This window comes from Lichenostomus cassidix, chromosome 3, assembly GCF_008360975.1.
Source record: "Lichenostomus cassidix isolate B80296 chromosome 3, HeHo_3.0, whole genome shotgun sequence".
NCBI lineage: Eukaryota > Metazoa > Chordata > Aves > Passeriformes > Meliphagidae > Lichenostomus > Lichenostomus cassidix.
The window spans coordinates 43,363,556-43,389,607 of NC_139483.1; the positions used below are offsets into that span (position 1 = coordinate 43,363,556).

Genomic DNA, 26,052 nt, shown 5'->3' on the forward strand with positions numbered 1-26,052 from the left:
ACATTCACTTGAAGGTGAAAATGTCTGCAGCCACTAAGGTCACTCAACATCCCTGTTCGAAGCTGTTCCTTTAGGAATTCATCACATTGTTGTGAGATGAAAGAGTAAAGAGAACATCAAGTTGACTAAGCTTGCTACTTTTTAGGGCATGGCTGATTTCTGAGCAGTCAATGTGGGGACCATATCAATAAGCAGCATTCCACTTTCATTTGAGAAGGAGAGACTTCATCTTCAATTGTCACAATAATCAAATAAATGTTTAATCATAATTTAAACATTTCCTATCAAGTTTTAAAAGGCCCAGAGAACACAAACCTTAGAAATCTCACATTGTTCAGAATTAGACTGCTTGGTTGGTGTTCCATACCTTTTCAATTTTTTCTTCAGAATGATCCAAATCAGCAGAAAAAGTGCCCAGTGCAACACGAAGCAGTGAATCAAACAGAGGTTTCGCCAAGTCTGTTTCTATCACTTTCGACTGAGCAAGCTGCTCTCTTATTTCGAGTAAGATATCATCCACACAGGTATTCTATGTTTTGGGGGAGAAAAACATTTTGATTCATGTTACTATTTCTAGCTAACAGAAATAGTCTAGCTCTTTCATTTAAGAGCTTCTCCTTCTACCTACACTAATCTGATTTCTCATCTAAAATAACCAGATTTCATCCAGTCTCTTCAAATAAAGATTCATCCCATTTGTCATAAGATTTAATTGGAACCTGCACACAAAAAAATCTGGCAAAATGCTGTTATCTAAAATTTGCAGGTGAAAATGCTGTTTAAAAAAATAGACATCTTTGAAACAGTTTAAGGTTCACTGTGTATTCAAACCACACCACAACATTAGTACAAGTTAACAAGACAGAGGATGACGTGTCCAAAATCACAAAAAGAGTGAGTGGTCCAGACAGAGCTCCAGTTTCCAGTTCTTTCCTGTACTTAATGCCTCCTGCTCTTGCAACAAATTGCCAAGTAAAATTCAAGATAGCAATTAAAACATTAAAGAAAAGCGAAGGTGTCCTCTGTGAATTAACAACTTCTTATGGAACACTGAATAAGTCCACCTCTATGGCTTAAGGAATAATTTTTTCAGGTGTCCTTTCGCTACCTGTGCCCTTCAATAATCCTTTCTCAAGCACCATGCTCTGCTCAGAACCATCCTCAAAAAGCCCCTGTGAGTCACTATGGTGACATCCTGCCTACACATCTTTCCTGAAGCATCCCTTTCACACACATTCTCCACTGAACACTCTTTCTAAAAAGAGTACCATTCAAGCAGACCACCACTACTCTGACTACTAAGCTCATTATTTAGTTGTATGCTTTCAGTACTATACAAAATAGGGTACCATAAAAACAGCATAAGGCCTTTACCTCCCTAAAAGAATTTTTTACTAAACTACCATTAAAATAATACTGTATGAAACAAATATGAACAAAGGAAGCCAGGGAAAGTTGCACAGTACCTGGTGAAACACCTCCACTTCCATCTTCTGTTGCATGGTGCTTGCACTGTGTAGACAGATGGTCAGCAGAGCTTCCAGAAGTCTGATACCTTGAAGTGCCCACTCAGTCTCCTCTCTTACAGAAGTCCTTATCCCTTCAAGATTGGCAACTGAAGTAACTGAAGCATGTTCCATATTCAAAGAGCTGTCAAAGGAGACAGAGTCAGGCACCAGCTGTTCAGCATCAGCAAGACTGCCAGAACTGTCAAGCTCCAATTGCGTCACCTCTCTGCTTTTAGACAGCTGAACAGAGTCACCCTTGTTGAGAAGCTCAGTACGAGGACTCCCATGTGAACTTCTGCTGCTTTCACTCAATACTCTCTCCCTCTTTTCTTGCTCTTTTTCCTTATTTTTTGCAAGTTTCTGAATTATCAGAATTAGTAATCTATGGCATGCTTCAAAGCCTCCAAGTCTATGGAACTGTCTCTGGAAAACTGAACTATACAAATAGATGCAACGACACATGGACCAAATGTCTGCAGCTCTATGAATATGTTCAACAGAGGGCAAGGTAAGGCTTTCCAGGGACAGATATGGTAATTTGTGGCCCAATGGCTCACTAGCTGTACTATCATATCCTGATGTATCTTCACAGTCATTAGCTGAATCCAGATCACCATCTGCTTCTTTACTTACACATAAAAAAGCAACACAAAGGAAAAGGTTTATTGTGTTGACATGAATGTCTTGGCTCACAAACTTTTTCTTTTTCGGGTAAGCCTCTTTCAAGCCAGCATAAAACTTGCTCAGGCTTTGAGGAACTTCTGAAACAGCATGCTGACTGCAAAGAGAAGTGGTCAAGTCAGACACAGATTCTGTTTGTTCGCTGTTCAGGCCTTCCAGGTCTGGTGTTGCTTGGTCTTCCTGCTGATCACCAAGGCAGAGTATCAAAGTCTCTAACACCTTCAAGGAATGGTTTCTTAATGTATCCAAGTAATTTAACTCAATCATTTGATTCACTCCATTACAACTCAGAAACAAGTCTCTAATTACCCTGTAAGAGAGCATAAGAGAGGTACCATATAAATCAGCCAAGAATTCATGTAGGCCAGCAATTGCTATAAATTACTGTATATTAAAGAGAACAACAACTTGTTTGCAATACTCTAGGATCCTAAGTCAGCATCATCCAGCCGGTCATGGAAAATTAAACTTTTTTGTAAGATACAATGCAGGAAATACCTCCCTCTCAAATGCAGATCACAGAAGTTTATGATGTTCAAAACATTAAAGGTGCTTCATTAACTTTATGACATTTGCTCTTTGATGATATTTCCTTTCCCTGGTTTTTTATCAGCAATTGGGGCTAGTAAGTATCTTTCTTTCTCTGTTCTGTGATTTCACCAGAAAGTAGAGATTCCTTCTCAAACTTGAAGACATAATCCTATCTATGTCTACTAGTTGCATAGATTATGTATTTCAGATAAAATTCAGGAATACCTTTCAAGCATAAGCTTTTGTGCAACTGTTATGCCAGCATGTTCAATGTCAAAAAAACCTTCCATGTATTTGCTTCCAAGTCTATTTTTACCTTCTTTCTACTCTCCAAGTATTATGTTAAGATCATACAAAATCTGGGACAAGGATCTTAAGTTTTTTAGCACACTATGTTTGCTTGTAGATATCCACCTTACTTCTATCTCCTCCCCAGAGGACCAGCTTTTACCCTAACAAAGTTACTCTAGAATCAAGTGAATCATTTCCCTGTATATTCTCACCTTTAAGCCAGTAAAAAAATTGGACATTTTAAACTTTTTTCTTAATCTAAGCTTTATTTCTCTTGCCTCTTCGTCACTAAGTACACTTTCAAAAATGAATAGCTTCTGATACAGTTTAGGTTAGTATAGAAGTTAAAATTGTATTAGATCACGTTACATAAACTGGAGTACTAGTCTGTTTTTTGTCTTGGATAACTCCACTAAATTCACTTCTGGACTCCGAGAGAACTAAAATCAGAAGCTTTCCTGGACAAAAGGACAAATTCATATTCTAAAAAAAGCTTCCATATATTTTTAAGCAGTTATTTAATCAATTAACCAATAAATAGAAAGTATCTATTTTATGCCTTGGGAGAATGCTTGTGGCTTTTTCATGTTGTGAGGTTGTTTTGGTTTCTGTTTTTAAACTATGTTTAAACGAACAGGATTCTGCAAGTTAGAAAATAGTTACTTCAGGAAAAGTAAACATCAATCTTTATTTTTGAAAGGTAGTTTCTATAGTGACCATTCTAGAAGGGAAAAGGAAATGAATCAGAAAACTAAGTAGTCTAATTCCCACAGAAAAATGACATATCAATCTGTTTAACATTCCTGACTCATTTTAGCACAAGGAATGATGCGACAAAGAGCATGTCACACTGGACAATTTGTTGCTACACAGTTTGGCATGTTAAAGACCATAACTCATGAGCAGAGAGCCCTCACTTTGTCGGGTTTATGAATTTAGGCTTGTATCTTGTTACTCAAACATTTACCCTGTTGCCACCTGCAATAGCTAAACATTGCCTAGAGTCCAAAAAACACATTCTGATCAGTAACAAACATACAGAACTCTGTACATAATTAGCACATTTTCCAATAATAAACAGAAAATCAACCAACCTGGATTTCAGCAACACAGGGAGCATCTGCAAATAAACCTGAAGCACTTCAGTAGGCAAACCCTGGCTCTGGTAACTGTGCATGTGTTTATCAGCTGTACTTAGTCCAAGTTCCTGTTGAGCATGGCAAGCCAGCTCTACTCCTCTCTGGAGCACAGGATTATAGATACAGTTATACAGTTTCCATTGGACCACTACATTCCCCTTTTGAATTAAATGGCAAATATGGCTTGCAATCTGTGTGCCACATAGTTTGTCTTCTTCAAAAATGACGTCCTGATAAGCCTCCAGTGCATGCCATCTCAACAACATATCTTCAGATCCAGTGCTAGGCAGAATTCCCTGAACTCTGCAAGAGGAACTAGATGCCGGACTAGCATCACTAGAGTTGCCCTGCAAGGCATCCTCCAGCTGAGCCAGCTGATCACAGTCAACAGTACATATATTGCATGATGCCTGCATAATTTTTGGAGAGACTTCTGCTCCACCCAGTTGATCCAATATAAACTTGTTAAGGATGTTCAGTATGTGCTGTTGAAAATTCTTTAATATTGGCAACTTGGAAGCATGGAGCAACGGGACAATCACAGACTTTGGGTCCATACAACAACATATTCCTACATTATGTACACCTGAGAGAATCTCAGCACAGGTGCTGCTCAAAGAAACTTGCTGCAACAAGTGCAAACACTGGTGTGCACAAACAGCAATGCAACAGCATCTCTCAGGATAATCAACTTCTCCATCAGCAGTTTCAAAAGGGTTTTTGGAAGCTTGATTTTTAAAAGTGGATACAGAGAGCCCAGAGAGATCTCTGTGGTGATTCATGAAGTGAGAGTACTCACATCGTCTGTGCCGCTTTCTTGTACACATTGATTGATGGAGCTGTTCGGATTTCACTTTTTTGACAGTGCTGATTATTTTCATGATGCTGTTGATTAGGGCTTTCAGATGCTCTGAGGCTTCCCCAGGTACTCCCTCATTCTTCATACACAGCCATTCCATTTGAAGCACTGTTGCTTCAAACAGCTTAAATCCCCGCTGCTGTATGAACTCATGAACTAGATCTATAGCTTGGCTAAAGTAGAATGGATTGGAAGCTGCACTTTGTAGGCAGCAAATCAAAATCTGCAAGACCCCTTCTATAACCTCAGGTAGAAGCAAGGCTCTGTGACGATATCTAGAAAATATGTAGTCATCCTGAACCAGCTGCTGTAGTGTTTTCTTGTATCCTGGAGCAAAAGGACCAGGCTGTTTTTCCAAGCAAATTCTGATTTTTAATGCTGCTTTAAGTAAGTCTGTTAAATTTCTTCGTAAATTGTCAGGCATTGTTTCTGTATTGCTAATGTCTAAAGACATAAGATGCAGCACTGTTCGAAAGAGCATCCTTTGGATCAGAGCCACAGGTTCTTCCGTCCACCCTGCAGAAACTACTTCATTTTCTGTGCTACTACTTACATTGCAGGAGTCTCCAAATCCTGATAAGAACTCTGTCAATGTGGGCACAACACTCGCTGAAAGAGCAGAGCTGTGATTCAAGGTAATATCAAATTTGCACACTTTCTCTAGGAGAGACAGTAAGACACGGCATAAGTCAAAAGGGGAGTTATCCATGTTGCTCTCAGAAGTTCCTGCAGCTGCCTCATTCAAAATCTCATGTGCTGGAATAATTTTTCTGGAACTTTCTAGATTAGGAGCATCAGCATTAGAATCTGGTACCACTTCTGCAGGTCGGCCATCACTTCTACCTCCAGGGTAGCTCTCCCTAACAGAAGACGTTAAAAAGGGCTGCAGTAGCTGGGAGCGTCTGTGTTTTGTTATCACAGAGGTCTTTTCATCAGAATTGCCCTCAGAATCTGAAGTGGACAGCTGGGACCTCCTTGCATCTCGCACAGAGTAGCGATGGGTGGTTTTGCGCAGACGGCTGCTTTTTCGAGATCGAAGACTGAGTTTTGCAGAAGTCTGGAGAGATGAATGAGCATTTCCGTCTAAGTTTGTTTTTTCCTGAGTAGATTTCACAGAACTTGTATTATTCTCTTTGGTCACGCATATGTCTACTGTAAAGGGTATATTAAAATCTGTTGGAAAAAAAAAATAACATAACATTAAAGGAACATTATAATATGTAAAGCATTTTTCCTAATTTTACAGTTAAATATTTCCAGATTAAAAATACGCAGTGAATTTGTATCTCAGTAGGTCATGGTTTTGCATACACCTGTGGCAGACATTTTCAGTATAAAACAGGCAGCAACAACTCACGTTTAGGGGCCTAACTGGCTGTTTTCAAAGCCTAGACAAATTATTTCATTTTCTATCTAGGGTGAGACAAAAGTGTGCTAAAGAGTTTCCTAAAGCTCTTCTTTGGCACAACTACTCTCAAAAAACATTCTCAAACAAAGATGTTATCAAAGCAGGGGAAAAGCCTTTTTGGTAAGCAAACTAAAGGGAGGATGAAATGCCTTCTTAACTTGATGCTTTATTGTCACTTTTTGCAACGCAGCTACTATAGGAACAGGATGTGCTAGCTCACAGCCCTCTTAGAATGCATGGGGACATCGCTAGTGTACTAGTAGAAATAGAAAAAAAAAATTTTCTATTTATAATCGGTGCAAATCTTCAAGTATACACATCTTAGTCTTTAGCATTAATGGTTCCAAATACAAGCAGTCGAAATAAAAGTAGGGGATTTTAAAATAGTCAGAGACAAAAGAAAGAAAGGAATAATGTTTAGTGTACTGAATATTCCTACAAAAGCCAAGACAAAAACCCCAACTTTCAAGTATGAAATACAAAATATATAATTAAAATCCGATCCAGTGGGCAAGTACATTTTGAAGAATAAAATGGAAGTACTACTGGTTCATCTGTATCAGTAAACTCAGACCAAACTATCAAAAAAGCAAGCAGAGAAACAACTCTGCATGTTCTTGGATTAAGTCCATTGTTATTTTTAAGTAGTGACAGAACTGTAACCGGATGCTTTGGGCAGTAAAATAACTACCATAAAACAACTGCAAGTATCCTCCACCCAGTAAAATCAGTATTTAGAAAAACGTGATAGCTAACAACAGCCTCCATCCCCATAAAACACCAGAAGCCCACATAATATCTCTAAACATTAATTAGGATGAAAGGAAAGATGCATCCACATACAAGCATGACTATGGCATCCTGTTTCAAAAGTCATAGTTATGATACATAAGGATGAAATATCATCTACTTTGAAGGCAGGAAATTAACCAGGAGTACTTTACCAAACAAAGGATATTACCTGCATAGAAAGAGGAAAGCTGCCTAATAGAGGGGAACTTACACCTCAGTCAGAGAAAAAAACCGACTACTTTAGTGCACAACTGGAAACATTGTGCTTACTGTATCAGTACTAAGAGAGGGTAATTTGTAGAAGTAAAAGTTGAGCATTATGTAGTGTATAAACCAGAATATTTTAAAAGCTATTTACACAACAGCCTTTTAAACTTACCCTGGAAAAGGCACTAAGCTGTCACAGAATACCCAAAACATTTCTTTAATTCCATCATGCTTACAAGAGCATGAAAGAATGATGCAACTAAGCAAGCAGGAAAGCTTATTGTATCAAAGATCTATGAAACTGGCCCTTTAAAGATTCCAAGTCTACAAACATTAACAAAGGCCTTCAATTTGGAGGGGTTTCCAATAGCAAAAAAAAAAAAAAAAACAGTGGAAGAGCTTCGGGTATGAATCCTTAGAAACTCTCTCCAACAGTCAGGAAATTTCCTTTAGTTAATTCTCTTTGTTTTACCCTCTGGGAGGGAAAAGAATGCATCAGACAAATGTAAGAGCACAAGAGGAAACAAAAAAATCTGACTAAGATCACTGCCATTTCCTTGTTCAGTTTTCACACAGCAACACAAGCATTGCCTTTCAGACTGACCAAAAGCCTTTTCCTTCTCTGCACAATTTTTTTCTTCCTTGTATGCTGATAGGACATTGGCATTTTTCTAATTTAAATTCTCTGCAGAATCCATATCTTCATTCCATGTTAGAGGATATGTACTACAATGAGCTTCTCTCTAGCACAGAGTCCTGGGCTCTGTAGTAAAACACAAATAAATCCCTTATTTTACATGCTTAATACTGTCAGTAATAAAACATACCTATTGCTTTTTCTTCCTGGACAGGGATTTTCCACACCAATGGCAGAAGAGACAGGAGGAGGGTCAGAAGTTCTTCTCGACATGTCAGCTCCTATGTTTGGAAGAAAATAAAAACAAAAGATCTTGTACATTTTTGAGAAATAGAAAAAACCTTCTTTATTTTACCAAGCTATTCAGCATTCAGATCCCTATGTCTTCCTGCTGTTTTAAGCACTGAAAAAATGACCTCACTGCAAAGAGTGCTATAATCATTAACTGAAGCAAATAATCAGAGAGCATCCAAGATATTTATTACACTACTGCAACTGTTTTTATACAAAGCTCTCCTAATCCCCCTTGCAGAAAGAATTACTCAAGGAAGAAAACCAGAAAGGTCAAAAGTCATAAAACTCAGTGATTCAAAAAAAACCAAAAAACCCAAACAAGATGAAGCCACAGACAAGTTTGAAACTTTGTTTCACAAATGTAACAGCAAAAAAATCAAAACCACAGAACCACCACTAAAAAACCTCCACTCCTACTGGTTTGTCCTGTAGGACCTATAAACAGTCATTTCTCTTGAAGTTTATAACCTGTTGCCTCTTTCCACCCAGCTACTGCACTTGAGCTGCACACATGCCTTAGTCAAATATGAGCTGACAAACAGGTATATGCTTATCTAGTTTTACTTTTTCTGTTCCAGCTGAAGGACAGAATGCAACTGCAAAGCATCTTTTTGAACTTTTAGTCTTCCCAATTAACACATGCACTCCTCCATAAAAAGGAAGGAAAATCAGCACCAAAACCAACATGAGTCAGACAAATCTAAACAGCTGAAGCTCAATACAAAAATCATAATCACTTAAGAAAAGCTACTACCTGATCAATAATTGAGTTCAGAGTGGTAAGCAAAATAAACCCACGGCCTTGAACTAAGTATTGTCCCAGTGCTGCCATATGAGTTTCTTCTTCTTCATCTTCCTTGGCTTCTGTCCTCTGTACCACTGCATTGCACAGTCTGTTGACATCAGTCAAGAATTCCCGTGCCAGTGAGTTACTGGCACTGCTCATGTCTGAGCTATAAGTAGAGAAAGGACAAAAATTAACTCCATCAGAAAGCACATTCCTTATGGACAAAAGACTGGGGGAAAGAAGGGAGAGTTTCTTCCCTGTATCTCACCCCTCCAAAACAGAGTGTCTGTTGAACTGACTAATCAATATACCCATGGAGGGTGAAAGGGAAAAGAAAGAATGAACTTAGAGAGCTAACAGCCCTGGACCCCAAACACTGATTTTATAAATCAGGTAAAAGCCTGTGACAGAGCATTCCCTCCCACTGCATAAATAAAAGTTAATGACATCGTTCCAGCTTTTCTTTGTAACCTCTATGCAAGCTTCAACATTTTTCTGCTACTAAAAGGTATTTGACCTGAAGCATAGGACAAAACACAGAGCACTTACACTGCACTGTACAGAAAACACTCTTTAATAGTTTATTTGAATACTATCATGTTATGCATTCCAACAGTATGCACATTGTTTCAAGGGGAAAAGAAAAAACTTACTGAGTTCAGATAAATATGGGAGTTGTAGAAGTACAGTGCTTTAGATTTACAACTGAACCAGAAGGTGTTTTCCTTCTGGCACAACTGAGTGGGTAGCAGTCACTACTAGAGTGTGCTTAATTCAAGAGACAATTCTGCTGCCATTGTTCAAGAGGAAATACCAAAAAATTTGGTTCTGCTTCCCAAACAGATTAATTTTGCTTTGGGTGCTCAGCACTAGTACATGGAGAAACATTTAACTCAAGGCAAGAAATGCCAGACTCAGCTGTAGAAAACCCTCAAGAGGATCACTGAAGAAAGCAAAACAAAAACAAGAATCAGTGATGGCAACTATGGAAATAAGATCATTTAATCCACATAAACCCCACTTACTGAGTGCTACAGCACATTTAACTCCTTCTATTTCTGTATAAACAGCTGAAGTAAAGGCTTCAAAAGTCAAACATTTTCATAATATCCAAGTATAGAATATGCAAAAAGAAAAAGCCAAATAACATTCAATGTAACACTTAAATATAACAGATGGATTAATATGTAATTATTAGGTAAAAAAATAAGACTTTGGAAGCAAAAGCAAGTTTGTTTACACTAGTGGTACAAAAGCTCCTTCTAGTAGCAAAACTGTGAACACTTATACATAAAATTACATTCCCTGTAGAAGTTACAGAAAAATTCTTACCAGAATCACTTTGCCAGCTTAACACATTTATCTTCTATCTGGAAGGAAAAGCAAATATATTCTGGAATTATCCCTCTCGGTTCACCTGTTTTTAAAAACAGAAAAATACCACGGTTAACATGAAGTTAATTTTTTTAAAGTAATTTTATGATAGCTATTTGAAATTTGGGAAGAGTCCTTGAGGACTTTTTGAGCTTTAAAGCCCTGGTTTTCACTTTTAGTTTAAGATTGTGCACAACAGAAATCCTGTTATAGAGAAAATAATTGGCATATATGAGATAACTTAGCATAATAAAATTCATTAGTTTTTAAAATGCAAAATGAGCTAGGTACACAAGTTTAAATAGGTCCTTCTAGAAACATTAAGAGTTTCTAGTGATCATTACCTGCATATATAATATTTGAAGAACTTACAGCTCCAGGTACAAGTGAGGGCTAGTAGGAGAACTGAATTATGCAGGCAGGTGTTGACATAAATGCACCTTAAATCTATCCTAGTCTGTCCTGGCAGAACACCAATCTTTATTACACTAATCACTGGGGAAGATGTAGTTAATAAAAATTGAAAATTAATCAATGAGAAACTTATTAATTGGAAATTTATCACAGGGAATGCAAAGGGTAGTAATCAAAACAAGCTTTAGAAAGTAATCAAAACAAGCTTTCATAAACTACTAAAGGTCTCTAGGTGAGCACTCACAAGACAATTATGACACCCACAATATACTGTCCATCATATTTTAATGTCTCTCCACTTGAAGCTTCAGTCTCCAGGTTTCTTGCACTGCTTGCACTGTTACATGGATTTAACATGCACTGCCATATTCTATCAAAAGGGTGGATTCCCAACATCAGTAGCATGATAAAATATGATTTTTTTGCCATTAACATAAAAAGAGATTAAGCATGTATTGTTAACACAATAATTTAATACAGAATGGGTAAGGAATAAGATGCTCTCATTCTACAGTGCAGAAAAAAAATTATAAAGAGATACCAGACTGGATAATGGAGCACTTCTTTTAGGACTTGTTTCAACAAGTGCTAGCTAGTTCTCAGTTGTACCTATTTCTTTCTGCAATTAAGTTCTGAAACAGACTGTCAGCACAAACATTTCTCTGAAAACAGTTTGTGATATAACCTCATTATTAAATTCATCTTGAGGCTAGAGACAAAGAATATACACGGAGAACTGAGAAATAATTAAGAAGCTTCCAGTGAAAGCTGCCTATGGACAGACAACCTTCTTTCCTTTTGTATTTACTTCCTGGCAAGTGATTTGAGCACTTAAAGAGCATTACTTTTCAAAGAAGAACTCAGCTAACAACTTGCCCTGCTGACATTATAGCATAGTAAACACTCTGCAAAGCTAGTGGTGTTTGTGAGGGTTATTTTGGGGTTTTTGTTTGTTTGCATTTTGATTTTTTTTTTAATCCATCCCCACTCTAAGGTTTCAGCTTGCTTGTCAGCCTTCTCTTGTAGATTGTGGTTTGCTGACACTACACCCTACACAGCATAGAATTTCATCTCTAAGAAAGTATGCCAGGCAATTTGTTTTAAGTAGATTCTACTTTACTGCAGCATCTTTCTTTTGTGTCAAGTTAGACACAGCTTTAACTGCTGTGGTGTCTCACAATATGGAAGCAGATGCTACACAACCCCCCTATACTTTAAAATTCAGAGATGTCACCTTAACAAAGTAAAACCCCCAAATCCTAAAATATCACATATGAACTAAGCTGTATGAGAGAAGAAAGAAACCTACTAGAATGCTGTATACAGTCCCAATGAGACATTTACTGTTTTACATCTCTAAAATACAGTATGTATCAGGGCTTCACATAGCCAGCTCTAAAGGATAAAGAAAGCCATTTCATTTGATAGAGGAATATGATTATCATATTTCATAAAAATCACCTCTACTACATAGTATTTATTTATAAAAGGAAAAAACTCACAAGCTTAAAAAAAACCCACTTAACTGTGAATAATCTGACATTCTCCTATAATGTGCCCTTCTCATGCCCATCTTTGCATCATCCTCATAATTCAGCCTGTGTCACATTTGTCCTCTGGCCCCTTTCTGCACCAGCTCTCAAGGGAGTTATTTTCTACTTGCTATTGTGGTAGAAATCGATTCCTTGCACATTAAATTTGTATTTTCTATGAACTTCTTTCCATTTTTATAAAGCTGCTAATCAACTGAGCATCTTAAATAGTAAGACTGTCCTGTACTTACTTTAGTGGACTTTAAAATATCAAAATTGTTCTTAAAAGAATGGAACTCAAAAACAAGACAAATTTAGCAATCTTGAATACTGAATCATTAATATAGTAAATCTGTATAGTACTAATGATTAGATGTTATCTCTAACAACAGTAGAATTTGTGGAAAGAAGAAAATGCAACAAAAGCTTACAATCAGAACTAGCACTCTGTATACTAGAGTGAACTAGGCCTTTTCCTTAGCTATGTTTTCAGCAATGCATTGCCCAGAAAGGAATGCCCAGTAAATAATAAAAAACAGTAATTACTAAATTACTACAGCAGCATCATAATAAGATACAGTACTAAGTCAAATGAAATCAAAATCCCATAATACTAGTTTATTACTTTCAGTAACTGCTGTCCAATAGCTACCACAGGAGTAAAAGAGAACCAGATAACATATAGCTATATTTACCTTATTTATATTTACCTTCTCTAGTTTTCTTTTTCAGGTAAGAGATAAACATTGACCAGATATGGCATGGCTACAAGTCCTTTTAAGTACAGGCTGCAATGAAGTTGCCTTTTCAGTAGGTATTAAAATTAATGCTTTGAAAAACAAATTAATTTCTACAATACATTGTGCAATCAGGTTTTTTCTGACCTCCAGTTCAAAACTTGTAGCCTTTTTACCCATTCTCTAGAATAAAGTATATGAGAATGATGCCAAAAAGATTTTTTTTTGCTTTTTATACATTTTTTCATGTATTTGTAGCCCTGTAAACTACTATTATAAAGTTATATATCTCCTTCATTAACTCTAGTACTTCGGTACTAGAATTAAGTCTAACTCTAGTATTTAACTCTTTCTCTTAGATTTTAGAATAAGCTGACCTAAACACATTCCTGAAACATTTCGTAGTCTTACTGTCAGGAAGAGGACCTACAAGAAGAACATTGTTTTCCAACCAGAATCTGAGAAGCCATACCAAAAAGTGGGGCAGAAAAGCCCTAGGACCAACTCCAAGGACTTGATCCAGGGGTGGGCTACTGGGGCAACTGAATCTCCTACTGGATGTACCTGTTAGATTTCCTAATTAATCAATCTTATAAAATTGTGGAAATTGGGTGCCAGATGTGCCCCATCACCACCAGGACACCTGGAAGCTTCCAAATAAAGGTCTGCTTTTTTACTCTACTGTTCTAACACTGCTGCAAGGGTTTTTTTCCTCTTTTCATTACAGGCAACAGGAATACAAGCCACCTCTGGCCAATAAACACTACATTTACTTTACACAGTATTCATTTAGCAAATACTTATTAAGTATGAGCAATGAGGCTTGATATTTATGCGCTGGAGAACATGCTTGTTACCTCTTCAGGCATTTTGACATTAATCATTATTTTAATATCTGGATTTTAATAACAATCATTATTTAGTCAGATTTACTTTTGGGTTAAACTTCCAGTTTAAGCTCAAGCTTCTGTTAGCAGAGGAGACATACTTAAGGAAGAGCATCAGCCTATTATTAACACTAAGACATTCCATAGGAGGCTTCTGCTATTGTAGCAAAGATTGTCAGGTGTACTGCAGAAACCTAAGTTTAGTTTGCTAGTGGCAGACAGCAATTTTGATTGTCTGGTTAAAGAAATTCACTAACAATTAGACTAAGGATTAAATCCTCTGTGCAGACTGGGGAGGAAAACAAAGTGCATGAGTGCATGCAATAGAGAAATACATATCCAGTATGGCCTGGAACAAAATGGGAAGTACAGTGCTGCCTTGAAGTCTGTACGTGGTGGGAAAATGCAAGTAAAGCCTCAAAGTAATGCATCACCAAAATCGGCATTCTTCCTTTTCTGTTCTTTTGATATGACTCAAAACTTTACACAAGCTGGAAAGAAATACCCAGCTGACATTGCCCAAATAGGTTACACAGCAGGAGCAACACACAGACCTAAAGAAAACAGGAACCTGCAGTCTAAGCAAAGCATCTCAGAAAGCTTGAGACACTTTGATGCTTTGCATTGCTGACGCAGGGCAATCAGCCAAAAGCATAGCTTACAAAATGCAGTGAACATTTCCTAAACATCCAACAAACTCACTCAAAAAAAAAATCAACCAAAAAGAGCAAGACCAAGGCATTTTCAAGTTTGGTTCATTCTCAAAACAGACATACCAAACAATGCTCCAACTCCACAGAAGACCTCCTGCCTACTATTTTCAACCATTTTCTACTCTCCCCTCTGCTATTATTTATTAACTATTTGGGGTTACAGAAGCAGAAAACCTATTACATACTAAGGCAATGCTGCTCCAACCATGACATTGCACATGAAAAACCAGCCTCTTAACATAGAGAATTTATTGTAAGACTGCAGGTATCTGTCAGCTTTTTTGGCACAGTTCTACTTCTGGCCAAGTCCTTGATTTCATCAAGGAGTACAGTAACCAGCTTTTAGCCTTAAGTGTAATCCACTAGATCAGTATTATTTCTGAACAAGTCATTCAGAGTCTCTCTCCCCAGAATAAAGAAAAAAGTGAAAAATCAAACATGCTTCATATGTTTGGATAAATAACAAATGCCCTGTCCTTTTAACAAGGCAGGGGAGCATGTTAAGTGCACAAGACAGTAAACAAGTATTATCATAATGAACCCTGAAAAGTATGTTGAGACCATCAGAGCAATGATGTTTCAATGTATACAAGTGTGTTTATGTCTGTATAATCTTAGTATTGCCACTTCTATGTACTAACTCCCTTCTCATTTAAGAGAGATGTTTGTCTTACAACACCTGAAGTTTAAAGAGTCCTGCTTCTCTGAGTATCGTAAGCCTTCTATAAGTATGTTGTTTACATGTGTTCTGCCGCCTCCATATTAAAAATTTAATCCATGAAGCTCAGAGCTTATACAATCTGAGAGGCAGAAAACTTCTACCCCTAAGTGGATGTAAAAGCATTGTATCTTACACCGAAAATAATTATTTAAATTAATTATCTATGCTTACTGAAAAAAAAATAGTCCTTAAAGAAATAAAAATCCTCATTTTCATATTGTGTATGGTTAGGGAACACTGACATGGATGGCTAAAGTAGCCATTCCTCATGAAGAACAGGAATGCCAAGGAAAAAAAAAAAACCAAATGAGATCAGACAAATAATATGCCAGGTTTGTTCAAACAAATGAAACAGGTGCTTTCCAAAATACCTATCTCATATACATACATAAAATCAAGTCAGCAAACATATTCAAGGCTACAGACACTTTGAGATACAGAGGCATTACAGCAGGAAAAGGCAGGTCACTTTCTCAGAAAGAGTTGCAGAGTTGTCATCCTTCTGATCAAGACCCAGACCTGTGTTGTACCACACAGCAAAATAAGAAGAAATAAACCAAACCCTTGCTTACTCCCAGTTATAATTTCTCATGGATTTTCACCCCCTAGGTTTTTTTTTGACAGCTTGAAATCAAACTCATGGGTAATTTCTTTGGGCACAAAGATTGTTGCAGACTACACTTCCAAAACTTGGTCAATGTATTCTTACAAAGGTAACTTAAAATGTATTAGATTTTAATCAGCTGCCTGTGATATATTCTGACTTCTGAGTGTTTAAGTCTGCTTTCCTCAACAAGATTGTTTCTAAAATCTCATTTCTCTAGCATAACTACTGGTGAATCCAGCTCTGAATGAAAGAACTATCACTTACAGGTATCTCAGATTAACATGTACACATTATTCTTGTTTACATACAACAATCCCCCCCTCCCAGTTCATTTTTTTCTGTTCAACAGCTTCTAAAGTGTCATCTTAGGACATTTTTTCTTGCTTAGATTCAGCAGGTTCTCAGGTTCTGTCTTGAACTGTGAAGATCAACATACCCATTACAAGTTAACAGATTATCAACAATTTCCTCCTTTTGAGTCTGGATGAAATATCACTGAGACAGAGCCAACAGCAAAGAATCCCACAGGATAGCTGCATACTACACAAGTGCTTTGAGACAGCTTCTCGACCTTATGTGGAATTTTATTTAGTCAAACAATATGAAACACCCATGCATACATTCTTGTCAAGCCTGAAATCAAGTTAAAAACTGAGAGATGACTCAACTAGATAAAAAGTACAAGATAAAAAGTACAGCACTAATGAAAGACAAGCACTCAAACAACCACCTACACTCAAGTAATACATTAACCCTGTACATATGCTTTACTCAAGTTTCTGCTAAGCTTGTGGTCTTATACTATCCAAAGTCAGTAACTACAACATAGCTGTTAGCCAAATTAAATCCATTCCAGTTAATTTAAAATTTTCATATTTCAGACCACTCCATACAGGCATGGGAAATAAATAACCCTTCCTAACAAGAGGCATGGGAAAAGCTGGGGGCCTTCAAAGATAATCATTGCAGCACTAACTGTGTCAAAAATCATATATGCTTGCTGTCATGGACACCAGCTAAAATGCACTGAAGAATACCATGCTGTTACCAATACCATGAAAATGCTGGTGGCAAGCTTTGTCAGCAGAGTGGAAGATTAGGATCTCTTTCAGATCTTATCCAAAGTGTCAGAGGCCAACCTCTGCAAACACATGGTACTAAAGGAAGGAACTGACAAATATTCCACCAGAAGGCAGAACCTATGAAAAACCAGCAAGTTCTTACAAAAGAAAAATGAAGGATGAAGATTGTCTATAAAACATTTGGCAGTGGGAAGGCAATGCTCCTAAGTGAGCCTTGCTCTGAACACTACTCAGAGTGCTAACAAGTTCTTCCCTAAATTAGAATATACACAAGCAAAACTCCTAAATACCTTCTTCTATACTTTAGGTTTGATACTTAACCCCAGAACAGACTACAAAGCAAGCCTTGACAGTCATGGTTCCACAGTAACAACTAAATCTAAAGATCAAGACTAGCCTCCACAGCCTCTGCAAAGTGAAAGGACAGCAGCAGTCTACTACAGCAGGTTCAGGGTCTCCCTCTCCACTGCTGAGCCTACAGAGACCAGCCCTGCATAACCAGGCAGACTTGTGACACCCTCTTACATTAATCTACAGTACTGGAGATAGTGTGCTCTCTGTGACTGTAGTTGGGACCACACTACAAGCATGCACACCACACTGCATTTTGAACAACAAATGTCCACTAAGTTGTGATCTACAGGATCATACAAAACTTTTTGCAACTTATAAGATTATACACTTTGATTGTACCAGCACTTGGAGAAAGAGGAAAGGTAAAAATTTGATCACTATCTTGAGGCACCCTCGCTGAAGGGATATGAATGAATAAATGCTATCCTAAACTGAAAGCTTAGTAGTTAGAGGATTAAAACTACAAAGTGATTAAGATAAGTTTTGGCATTGTGACTAAAGTACCCACTAGGAGCAATTAAATAAGAGGGGATGATCAATGATGAACTTTTTGAAAGAAAAGTCATTGAAGGGCAGAAGACTGATTCCACTTCTGAATCTTTAAAACTGGTCAGTGAAGTTGGGATTTTCTGTTAGCAATTAGATGCAGACAAAACAGCAGGTAAACACTTCTAAAAGTGGCAATAAAAAAAAAAGTTACCAAAAATATCTGAGAGTTACATACACCTCTGTTCCTGTTAAGCTCAGTATGCCAGCTTGTTTACAAAGTGCAAACAGCTTTGGTGGCATTAGTGAAGTAGACCCTGTGCTTCTCCCAGCCTTTATAGCAAAGAGGCACTTGTTTCAGCTGCCCCTTTTGCACTGAACTGGACCTAGACAACCCAGTCAACATTCCAGATAACTACAGGCAAAATTACTCATATCATCTCACTCTAGGTCGCTTTTCTCCAGTGGGAATGCAAATAAGGAACAGCTAGGATTTTTAACTTATTTTTGAATTTTAAACAGCACTCCAAATTAGTCAAGCAGTACAGGCTCCAACAGAAAAATTATAATCAATAACTACAATTTACTATATGCAATAATGACCAAGAGTATGAAGCTCCTCAGTATACCTATTACTAGGTAAACAAACACTTCACAAAATGCTGAATCACCAGAGAAAACCTTTAATGCATCCACAATGCAAAGAAAAAAAAGTGCCAAACTAGGAAGTCCCCAGTTACAAACATGTATAACACATGAACACACAAAAAAAGCCATTTTACTCTGCTGAGAAATAGTGGGGAGATGCATGAAGTGTGCCAGATGAAGGGACATACGTAGCCAAGTAGTATTTTCAGTAAGCAAACATCATATGCTAATTTTTGCTGCAAATGCTAAGGATTTAGCAAGACTCCAGTAATCAAATAGACTTTGTAACTGATGTAATTTAGGCTTCTAAAAATAGTTTTAGAGTAATTAGGAGTACCTTCTGGAGTGGAAAATACATCCCACTTCCCCCAGCATTTCCTCTAGATATTCAGACACATAAAAAGTTTTCTGCTTTCCTTTGATCTTTTCTTAATTGAAACATGCAAATCAAAAATGAAACTACACACTCCTCAGTGACTCAAATCTCTCCATATCATTGAAAGATGCAAGTAATACAAAGAAAAATGATAATAATCATGTAGCATAAAGTTTTACACTTGAGGGCTTTTGCTTTGTTTTCTCTACAGCAAATTATAAGAATGTTTGATCTCAATTCTTGGAAATTCAGATTGTTAAACACTGACCTTCCTATTCTCTTTCTATTGGAAGGCAAGAAAGACTAGCATCTTTTTGGTTAAGACTATTTCAGTGTCTGCTTCAACTAGTGAATCAAAACTGGTCAGAGTTCAAATTTTGAAACCATATAACAAGAGTATATTGCTGGATTTTATCAGCTCCTGCAGTAGAATGATAAAATATCAGGAATATTGCTTGCACCAAGTCTTAAATATTTTCTTTACTAATTTACATTTTTCCAGAATTAAGGCATTGAGAACAATTTATCCCTTCACACTGCTGTTTCTGTTACCCATTCCTCATCTTTTATTTAATACACTAAAGCCTATCAAATCAGTAGCTTACTGAAGTTAACAGATCTAGTTACATACTTTTTGTCATTTATTCCCCCAAAGAATATAAATCTTCAGTAAAAGCCTCCACAATACTAAAGAGGAATAGATGATGTCAAGTGCTTGCTGAAATAAAACTGCACAAAAGTTAGCATCCGTTTTAATACTTGCAACAAACTCTTGCATTTGGCACTACCTGACAGTAATTCCTTCAAATGTTTCACCTTCCCAATTTTCTCTTGGGAAAGCAGAAACGTTTTTCTCTACTGTCAAAAGCTGGAAAAACCAGAAACTCCCTCCTCCCACCTCACAGTCAGTACTTCATGCTCCCATACTTTTCTATGGAGCATGCTGAAGCCAAGGAGCTCAATCTTCTGGGTGCAGGAAAAGAGGGCAAAGAATTCATAAACATGGGAATTAGCTGAGATTGTCAGAGTAGTTGAGCAAGCATCTGACAGACACAGTCTAACAGGCACTAGTCTTCCACCATCTTTCGCAAACCACCATTCATGACTTCTACTTCCCACCTTTTAAATTATCCAGGAAGTGCAGAAAGGCCCTTTCATAATGTACATAAGAGTAATTCCCACAGTGCCTCAGCACCACATGGCTCAACAACGCCATACAAACACAAGTGCCACAGGGCAAGCCCCAGATGCCTGCACTGAGCTACACATGCTCAGAAGTGCAGAAGACAACCCTTCCAGTGCTTCCCACTGCATGGTCACTGCAAAATCTCACCCACAGTAAGAGCAGGCAGTAGGGAGTTACTTATGGGGGAGAAGAGGACTAAGAAATAGAAGACAGAAGCAGAAGAGTGGAAGCCCTGGCTCTTTTGTAACACACCAAAACCACAAAAATCCATGAGGTACAGAAAATGAAGGAAGATTAAATGTGTAGTAGTGACTTAAAGAAAAAAGCTAAGGGATCTTAAGTGAAATATCCAAAACAAGAATATAATAGAAGTTTCAGTGTGTGCATGTTCCAAGATACAGCACTATTCCAGGATTTTGCTACATGGATCATAGCAGTACATACCTATCCCTTCTTCAACATACATAAGAGAAGGCATTTGACATGTTTTTTCTCCATCTTACTCTCTCACTCACCATCAGATTTAATCTGTATCTTCACACAATGTAGTTATCTAACAATCACACAAGATTCACACCTATACTTAAATATTTGGTACATACCCCTGACTTCCCAGAAAAAGAGATTGTAATCAGAGCCCAGGCTACAAACATGAATCAAAGAGCTAATAGCTTACAGCAAGAAAAAAATCGAGACTACACATAGCCTCTTTTTCTCCTTTCCCATCACATATTCCAGTATCAGTATTCTTTATAGAGTGCTCTATCTGGAAGCAAGACTTCACCTTGCACTAATTTCAAAGTCCCTGAGAGCCATGTTCAAATGCAAGACCTGAATCTAAACAGAGGAAAAGAAGACCTGATGTAGTGCATACCATGCTGCTTTATTAGTTCTTCTCAACAGACCATGACAGCTGAATCTGACACCCTGCTGAACATCAGCAATAGCCCCCACCTCCTGAAAGGCAGCTAGGGTAGAGTAATACAAGGCAGCTCAGCACACCTGACAACTTATGACTACCAAGAAGGTGTTTCTGTTCTTCCCCACTCTTCCTCTTATCCCCAGCACTGCACTCACCCAGCTCCTTCTTCATGTGACCCACCCCAATAGGTTTGCAGAAAACTAGTTTTTCCAGCTGGATTTTATGCTGTTGTTGAATTGCCATATTGAGGGAGAAGGCAGCTGTCACTGCCAGTGAGGGGAAGGCTGCAGGAAGGAGATTTCCCCCTTCAGAAGTAACAAGCTGCTCGATCAGCTTAGCAAACTCAGACAAATCAGTCCAAGTGACACAACAGAAGGAACCACAAGTCTCTCCTACCTGATGCTGTCCCAGGTATACCACCCCTCAGATCAGTGCTGTCACAGAAGCCAACAGCTGTGATGACACCAGCTCAACTACTTGATACTATCTAAAGGCCCATGAACCTTCATCAAGCAATAATTTGCCAAAGTATCTGATATCCTCACAACCATCTCTGAACCGGAAAAGTAAGCAAGTCAAAATAATCCCAGGCATATATACATAAAAGCCTCCCTCCAGTGCATAGTACAATCTTTTTCTAATATTATAATCCAGTTTTCCAATAAATATAACAAAAAAGATGAAGTAGTGACATCTAATTCAACAGCTACTACAGTTCTTAACAAAGGAAGCCCACAGGATCTGACAACTCCTCAAAACAGGTATTAGTGTGGTCTTGTCAATGACAGCTGTTCACTTCAAAGAACTAAAATTCAGCCACAGAGGACAAGCAGGTGTGTTCTGAACAGCACCTCCTGGTGCAGCAAAATCCTCTTACAAAAAAATATAATTTCACCCTACCTTCCCTCTACTCCTTTCTGCCCTCAGAAGACAAGTATCAAAACTGGTTTTGGTTCAGATTTGTTCAACAGGCAACATTATCCTATTTTAAAAGTGACCACCACAACAGTGGCAAGATTCTGCAAATACGAAGGAAATCAAATGACCAGCTGCAAGGGTGTACAACTTTATACTAAAAAGGAAGCACCATGGTCTGATACAGAAATCACTAACAACAGAAACATAGATCTGAGCTTCCTGAAGTGCTTGTTCATAGAATCACACTATTTGCTTATGCTCTTTCAGCTTAACTATTAAGAGAATTATATTGAAACAGCAACTTACTTTCAGTATGTGCTAAGAATGCAGCTTCTCTTGTCCAATGTTTACAAATCTGGTGTCTAACTTTCCAACAGATACTACACTATTGTTCAAAGTGCTCACAGGCTCTTTCCTTACTGTCTTAAGCCGCACTAACAACTGATGTGTGACACATGAAAGACCTACCAGGGACTACAAGAAAGGAGGAAGCAAAAGAAGCATCAAAGGAGAATCTTAATTAAATGGTTATTAACCTAACAGAAAAATTTCTTACGATCAAACATTTTTGATGGAAAGCTGTCTTTGAGTATGGTTAAAAAAATTAACAGGGGAAGGAGAAAGGGAAGGCAGGAAGAGAGTGACATCAAAAGAGCTCCTCTTAAGAAATCTCTATAAAGTCTTACAAACAAAGTGGCAGCTGACTTCCTGAGGTCTCTCATTAACTTTGGTTTTAGAAGTAAAGCATTGAAAATTATATACTTTTAGCTTGCAAGATTCTCTGTCCAAAGGACAAGGAAGAAAAATGAAACACCCTAGAAAAAGACATTTGCTTTTTTTTCTTATCTATGATAATATATGAAAACAGTATTTTTTTTCATTCATTCTATTCAAAACATCTACCAGAAACTCTCAGAGCCACTAAACCACAGATTTTCTAAAGCACCTAAGGGGATGCTTTCTTCTTTGCACTACTGCTCTGTGAGCATACAGTGAAGGCAAGAAGGAGACCCAAGAATATTGTCCTGAGTCCTTACCACACTGTAGCTCCATTATGATAAAAGCTCTATGCAGACATGGTCTCTTGTCCAAGCAAGCAAACTCAGATCCTCCCTTCAGGAAAGATTAAATGTTCCAGACATCTCTTTTCCACTACCTAGAATAAGATATACGGGACTAAAACAGATACTTATTACATCATCTCATCAGCAACAGCACACAAGCTTGTTTCACTAACTCCCAAGTTTCTGTAGATCCTTAGAATGATGTCTTACTGATTCACATGGCATTACAAGCAAAAAGGAAAAAAAAAGAAAAAAGTCTGCCATCCAGATTTTCTTCTTTAGCCAGTCCCATTTATAGCTATATTAGATGCTTTTCCTACTCCTAGGCCATGACATTCAGTCACCTGATCTTCCTTCTGAATTTCTTCAATTGCTCTGCTTTCTCTTATACTTTCAGTGATGCCCCTGCTTTCCCTGCCTTCTCCCCTCACTGCAGAGGTTAGTACAAGGTAGCTCTTTAGCTCCTTTGGGCATATCAGGCAATATTCAGTTCTTAGATTTTTGTTTTCCTCTCGGAGAATCATGTTCAAACATTCTCCTCACACTCAAAGAATATGTAGAAGAGTTCCAATGGCTCCTCTGTCCCCTCATTTAAATGGATATCTTTAAAAACGGGCAGTTCAGGTGCCGAAACGCTGCGACTCTTGTATATTCCACGTCCGCCAGCGTTAACGCGTTTCCGTGAACAGCCCACATTTGCTCTTCTCCCATCGGTATCTGCTCCGCACGCCTCGCTGACAGCGAAGGCTTTGTGACCGCGCTGTGCCCCAGCAGCTCGCACAGCACTGCTCACGGAACGGGCCGGGATGGAAGGGATCACAGCGGGGCATCTGCTCCAACCTCCCTGCTCAGCAGGGTCATCCCAGCGCACGTGGCACAGCATTGAGTCCACACGGTTCTTGTGTGTCGCCAGTGAGGGAGAATCCACAGCCTCTCTGGGCAATCTGTTCCAGCGCTCGGTCACCCGCGCAGCATCCCGGTGACACGGGAGGGGGCGGAGGAGAACCCGCACGCACCGCCCGGACACGCACACGGGTATTACATGTCGCCTTTCGGCAAAGGCCGAGGCCTCCCGTCAGCAGGGACCGCTCCGGGCCGCCGAGCGCCGGGCGCCAGCCCCGGGGAACACTGGGGCTCCGAGCCCGGGCCGCCCCTCCCGCCGCTGCCCCGGAGGGAGCCCGAGGCGGGCCGGGCCCCGCCCGCGCCTCCGCCAGCGGCCCTTCCGCCTACTACGGCCGCCGCCGGGCTACCCCGAGCCTCCAGCGGCATCTCCAGGCGACAGCGGCGGCAGCGCCAGTGACAGCCCGTGACAGTCTGCCCCGGCGCAGCGGCTGCCGGCCTCGGCCGAAACCCGCGGCCAGGGCCTGCGCTGAGCTCCCTCCCGCGGCCCCGCGCCGCCAGGCCGGGCCAGCCCCCCGCCGTGCCGGTGCCCGGCCCGCCCTTACCCGCTCCTCGCCCCGCCGGAGCCGGCGCGCCCGGCAGCCCGCTCCGCTCTTATCCCGCTGACAGCGTCCCGGCAGCCCATGGCGGGAGGTTCCTGCCCGGCCCCCCGCGCCGCCCGCCCCCGTCTCCGCGGCAACGCAGCGCCCGCCCCGCCCCGAGTGGCTGGCCCGAGTGGCGGCGGAAGGGCGCTCTGGGAAGCGCTGCGGCCGGCCTGGCACTGCCGGCTCCCCTGGCTGTCGGGGTCAGGCTGTGACAGCGGCCGGCGAGTGCTACACGGGCAGCCGGCCGGCCTGCTGCTCCTGCTGGGGAACCGAGCGGGCGGGCGGCTCCCCAAGCCGGTTCACTCTACCACCTCCGCCACCGCCACCGCCACCGCCACCCTGCCCGGCTTTAGCGTCAACATTCAAAACGCCTTTAACATGCGTGTCACGTATCTGTGGCCATCCCGCCCGCTGGCGTCTGGCGCTGCCGGGCTGCTGTCCCCGCCGCGCTGCGCTGCCTCACCAAGAGCTCCGGAGGGTTTGCACTCTGCTTCGGTCTTTGCTCAGAGTCAATGCTTGGAGCAGGTTTGCGGCTGCGGAGCTGGGCTTTGGCGTTTGGATGGAATGCCCAGAAGAAAGGGTTGTCCTGAAGGCTGTTCGATCAACTCCCTGTCAGAACTGGTTTGCATAGGCAAATAAATAAATAGTGAGTCTTGACTGCATGTCACTGCTCTCATCTGTTTCAGGAATTCACCTTGCACGGCCCGGGCACCTAGAATTTTCTGAAAGTGACAGCAATATGTTACGGGCAATGTTAATAAGAATGTGCTTTGTATATTCATGCGTGCCAAGGTTTGGCATCACCATCCTGTTTCCTGAAAGCAGAAAAATGTACATACAGAGGTGTGCAAGTGCAGCCTTCTCACATCCTTATGCCTCTCCCCAGTGCATTGGTCTGCTACTCCCTGACCTCTACTGACTTTTCTGATGAGGACTCTATAATTGCATTTCAATTATCATCCCAGGGCCTGCTGGCTACCTCGGTGGCATATTGGCTTTGTAAAACTTAAGCCAGGCTGCCTGCAAGGATTACACGGATGGACAGACTCAAATCTTGGGAATGTTTCAAACAGCAGGATCCCAGGACCCACCTGCCAAAATAAGTTTAGATACACACGAGGTAACAGCGGTTAAGTCTTGCAAATATAAGCTTCAATCTGCCTGTACACCTTGCTTCTCTTACTCTTTCCCATGGCATCTACTTATAGCCAGATTTCTTACTTTTTTCCCTTGGCACCTGGTTTTGGCTCTTGTTCCTGTTTGTCCTCACATTATTGACAGGGAGCAACCTGTCCCTGTCCGATGGGTACTGGGCTACACAGACCTCTAGTCCAAGCCAAGAGAGCAACTTCCCTGCAAGGACAGCTGTGCAGACCCCAAGACAGTGCCTTTCGCTGGGAATTAAGCACCTAG

The 26,052-nt window shown here is 39.9% G+C and overlaps 1 protein-coding gene across 1 annotated transcript in view; it reads right to left on the bottom strand.

The window, feature by feature from the left end:
* Window positions 1–24,703, bottom strand: part of LOC146439589 (guanine nucleotide-binding protein G(I)/G(S)/G(O) subunit gamma-4-like) — a 92,728-nt gene extending 68,025 nt beyond the window's left edge. Inside the window, exons 1-7 of the mRNA XM_085055506.1 lie at window positions 24,601–24,703; window positions 10,467–10,551; window positions 9,102–9,300; window positions 8,244–8,334; window positions 4,106–6,182; window positions 1,467–2,499; window positions 368–529 (exon numbers count right to left, since the gene is read on the bottom strand). Coding sequence (XP_084911632.1) covers window positions 368–529; window positions 1,467–2,499; window positions 4,106–6,182; window positions 8,244–8,334; window positions 9,102–9,293 — 3,555 coding nt within the window. The 5' untranslated portion in view covers window positions 9,294–9,300; window positions 10,467–10,551; window positions 24,601–24,703. The remainder of the gene's footprint in view (window positions 1–367; window positions 530–1,466; window positions 2,500–4,105; window positions 6,183–8,243; window positions 8,335–9,101; window positions 9,301–10,466; window positions 10,552–24,600) is intronic.
* Between the last annotated feature and the right edge of the window lie 1,349 nt (window positions 24,704–26,052).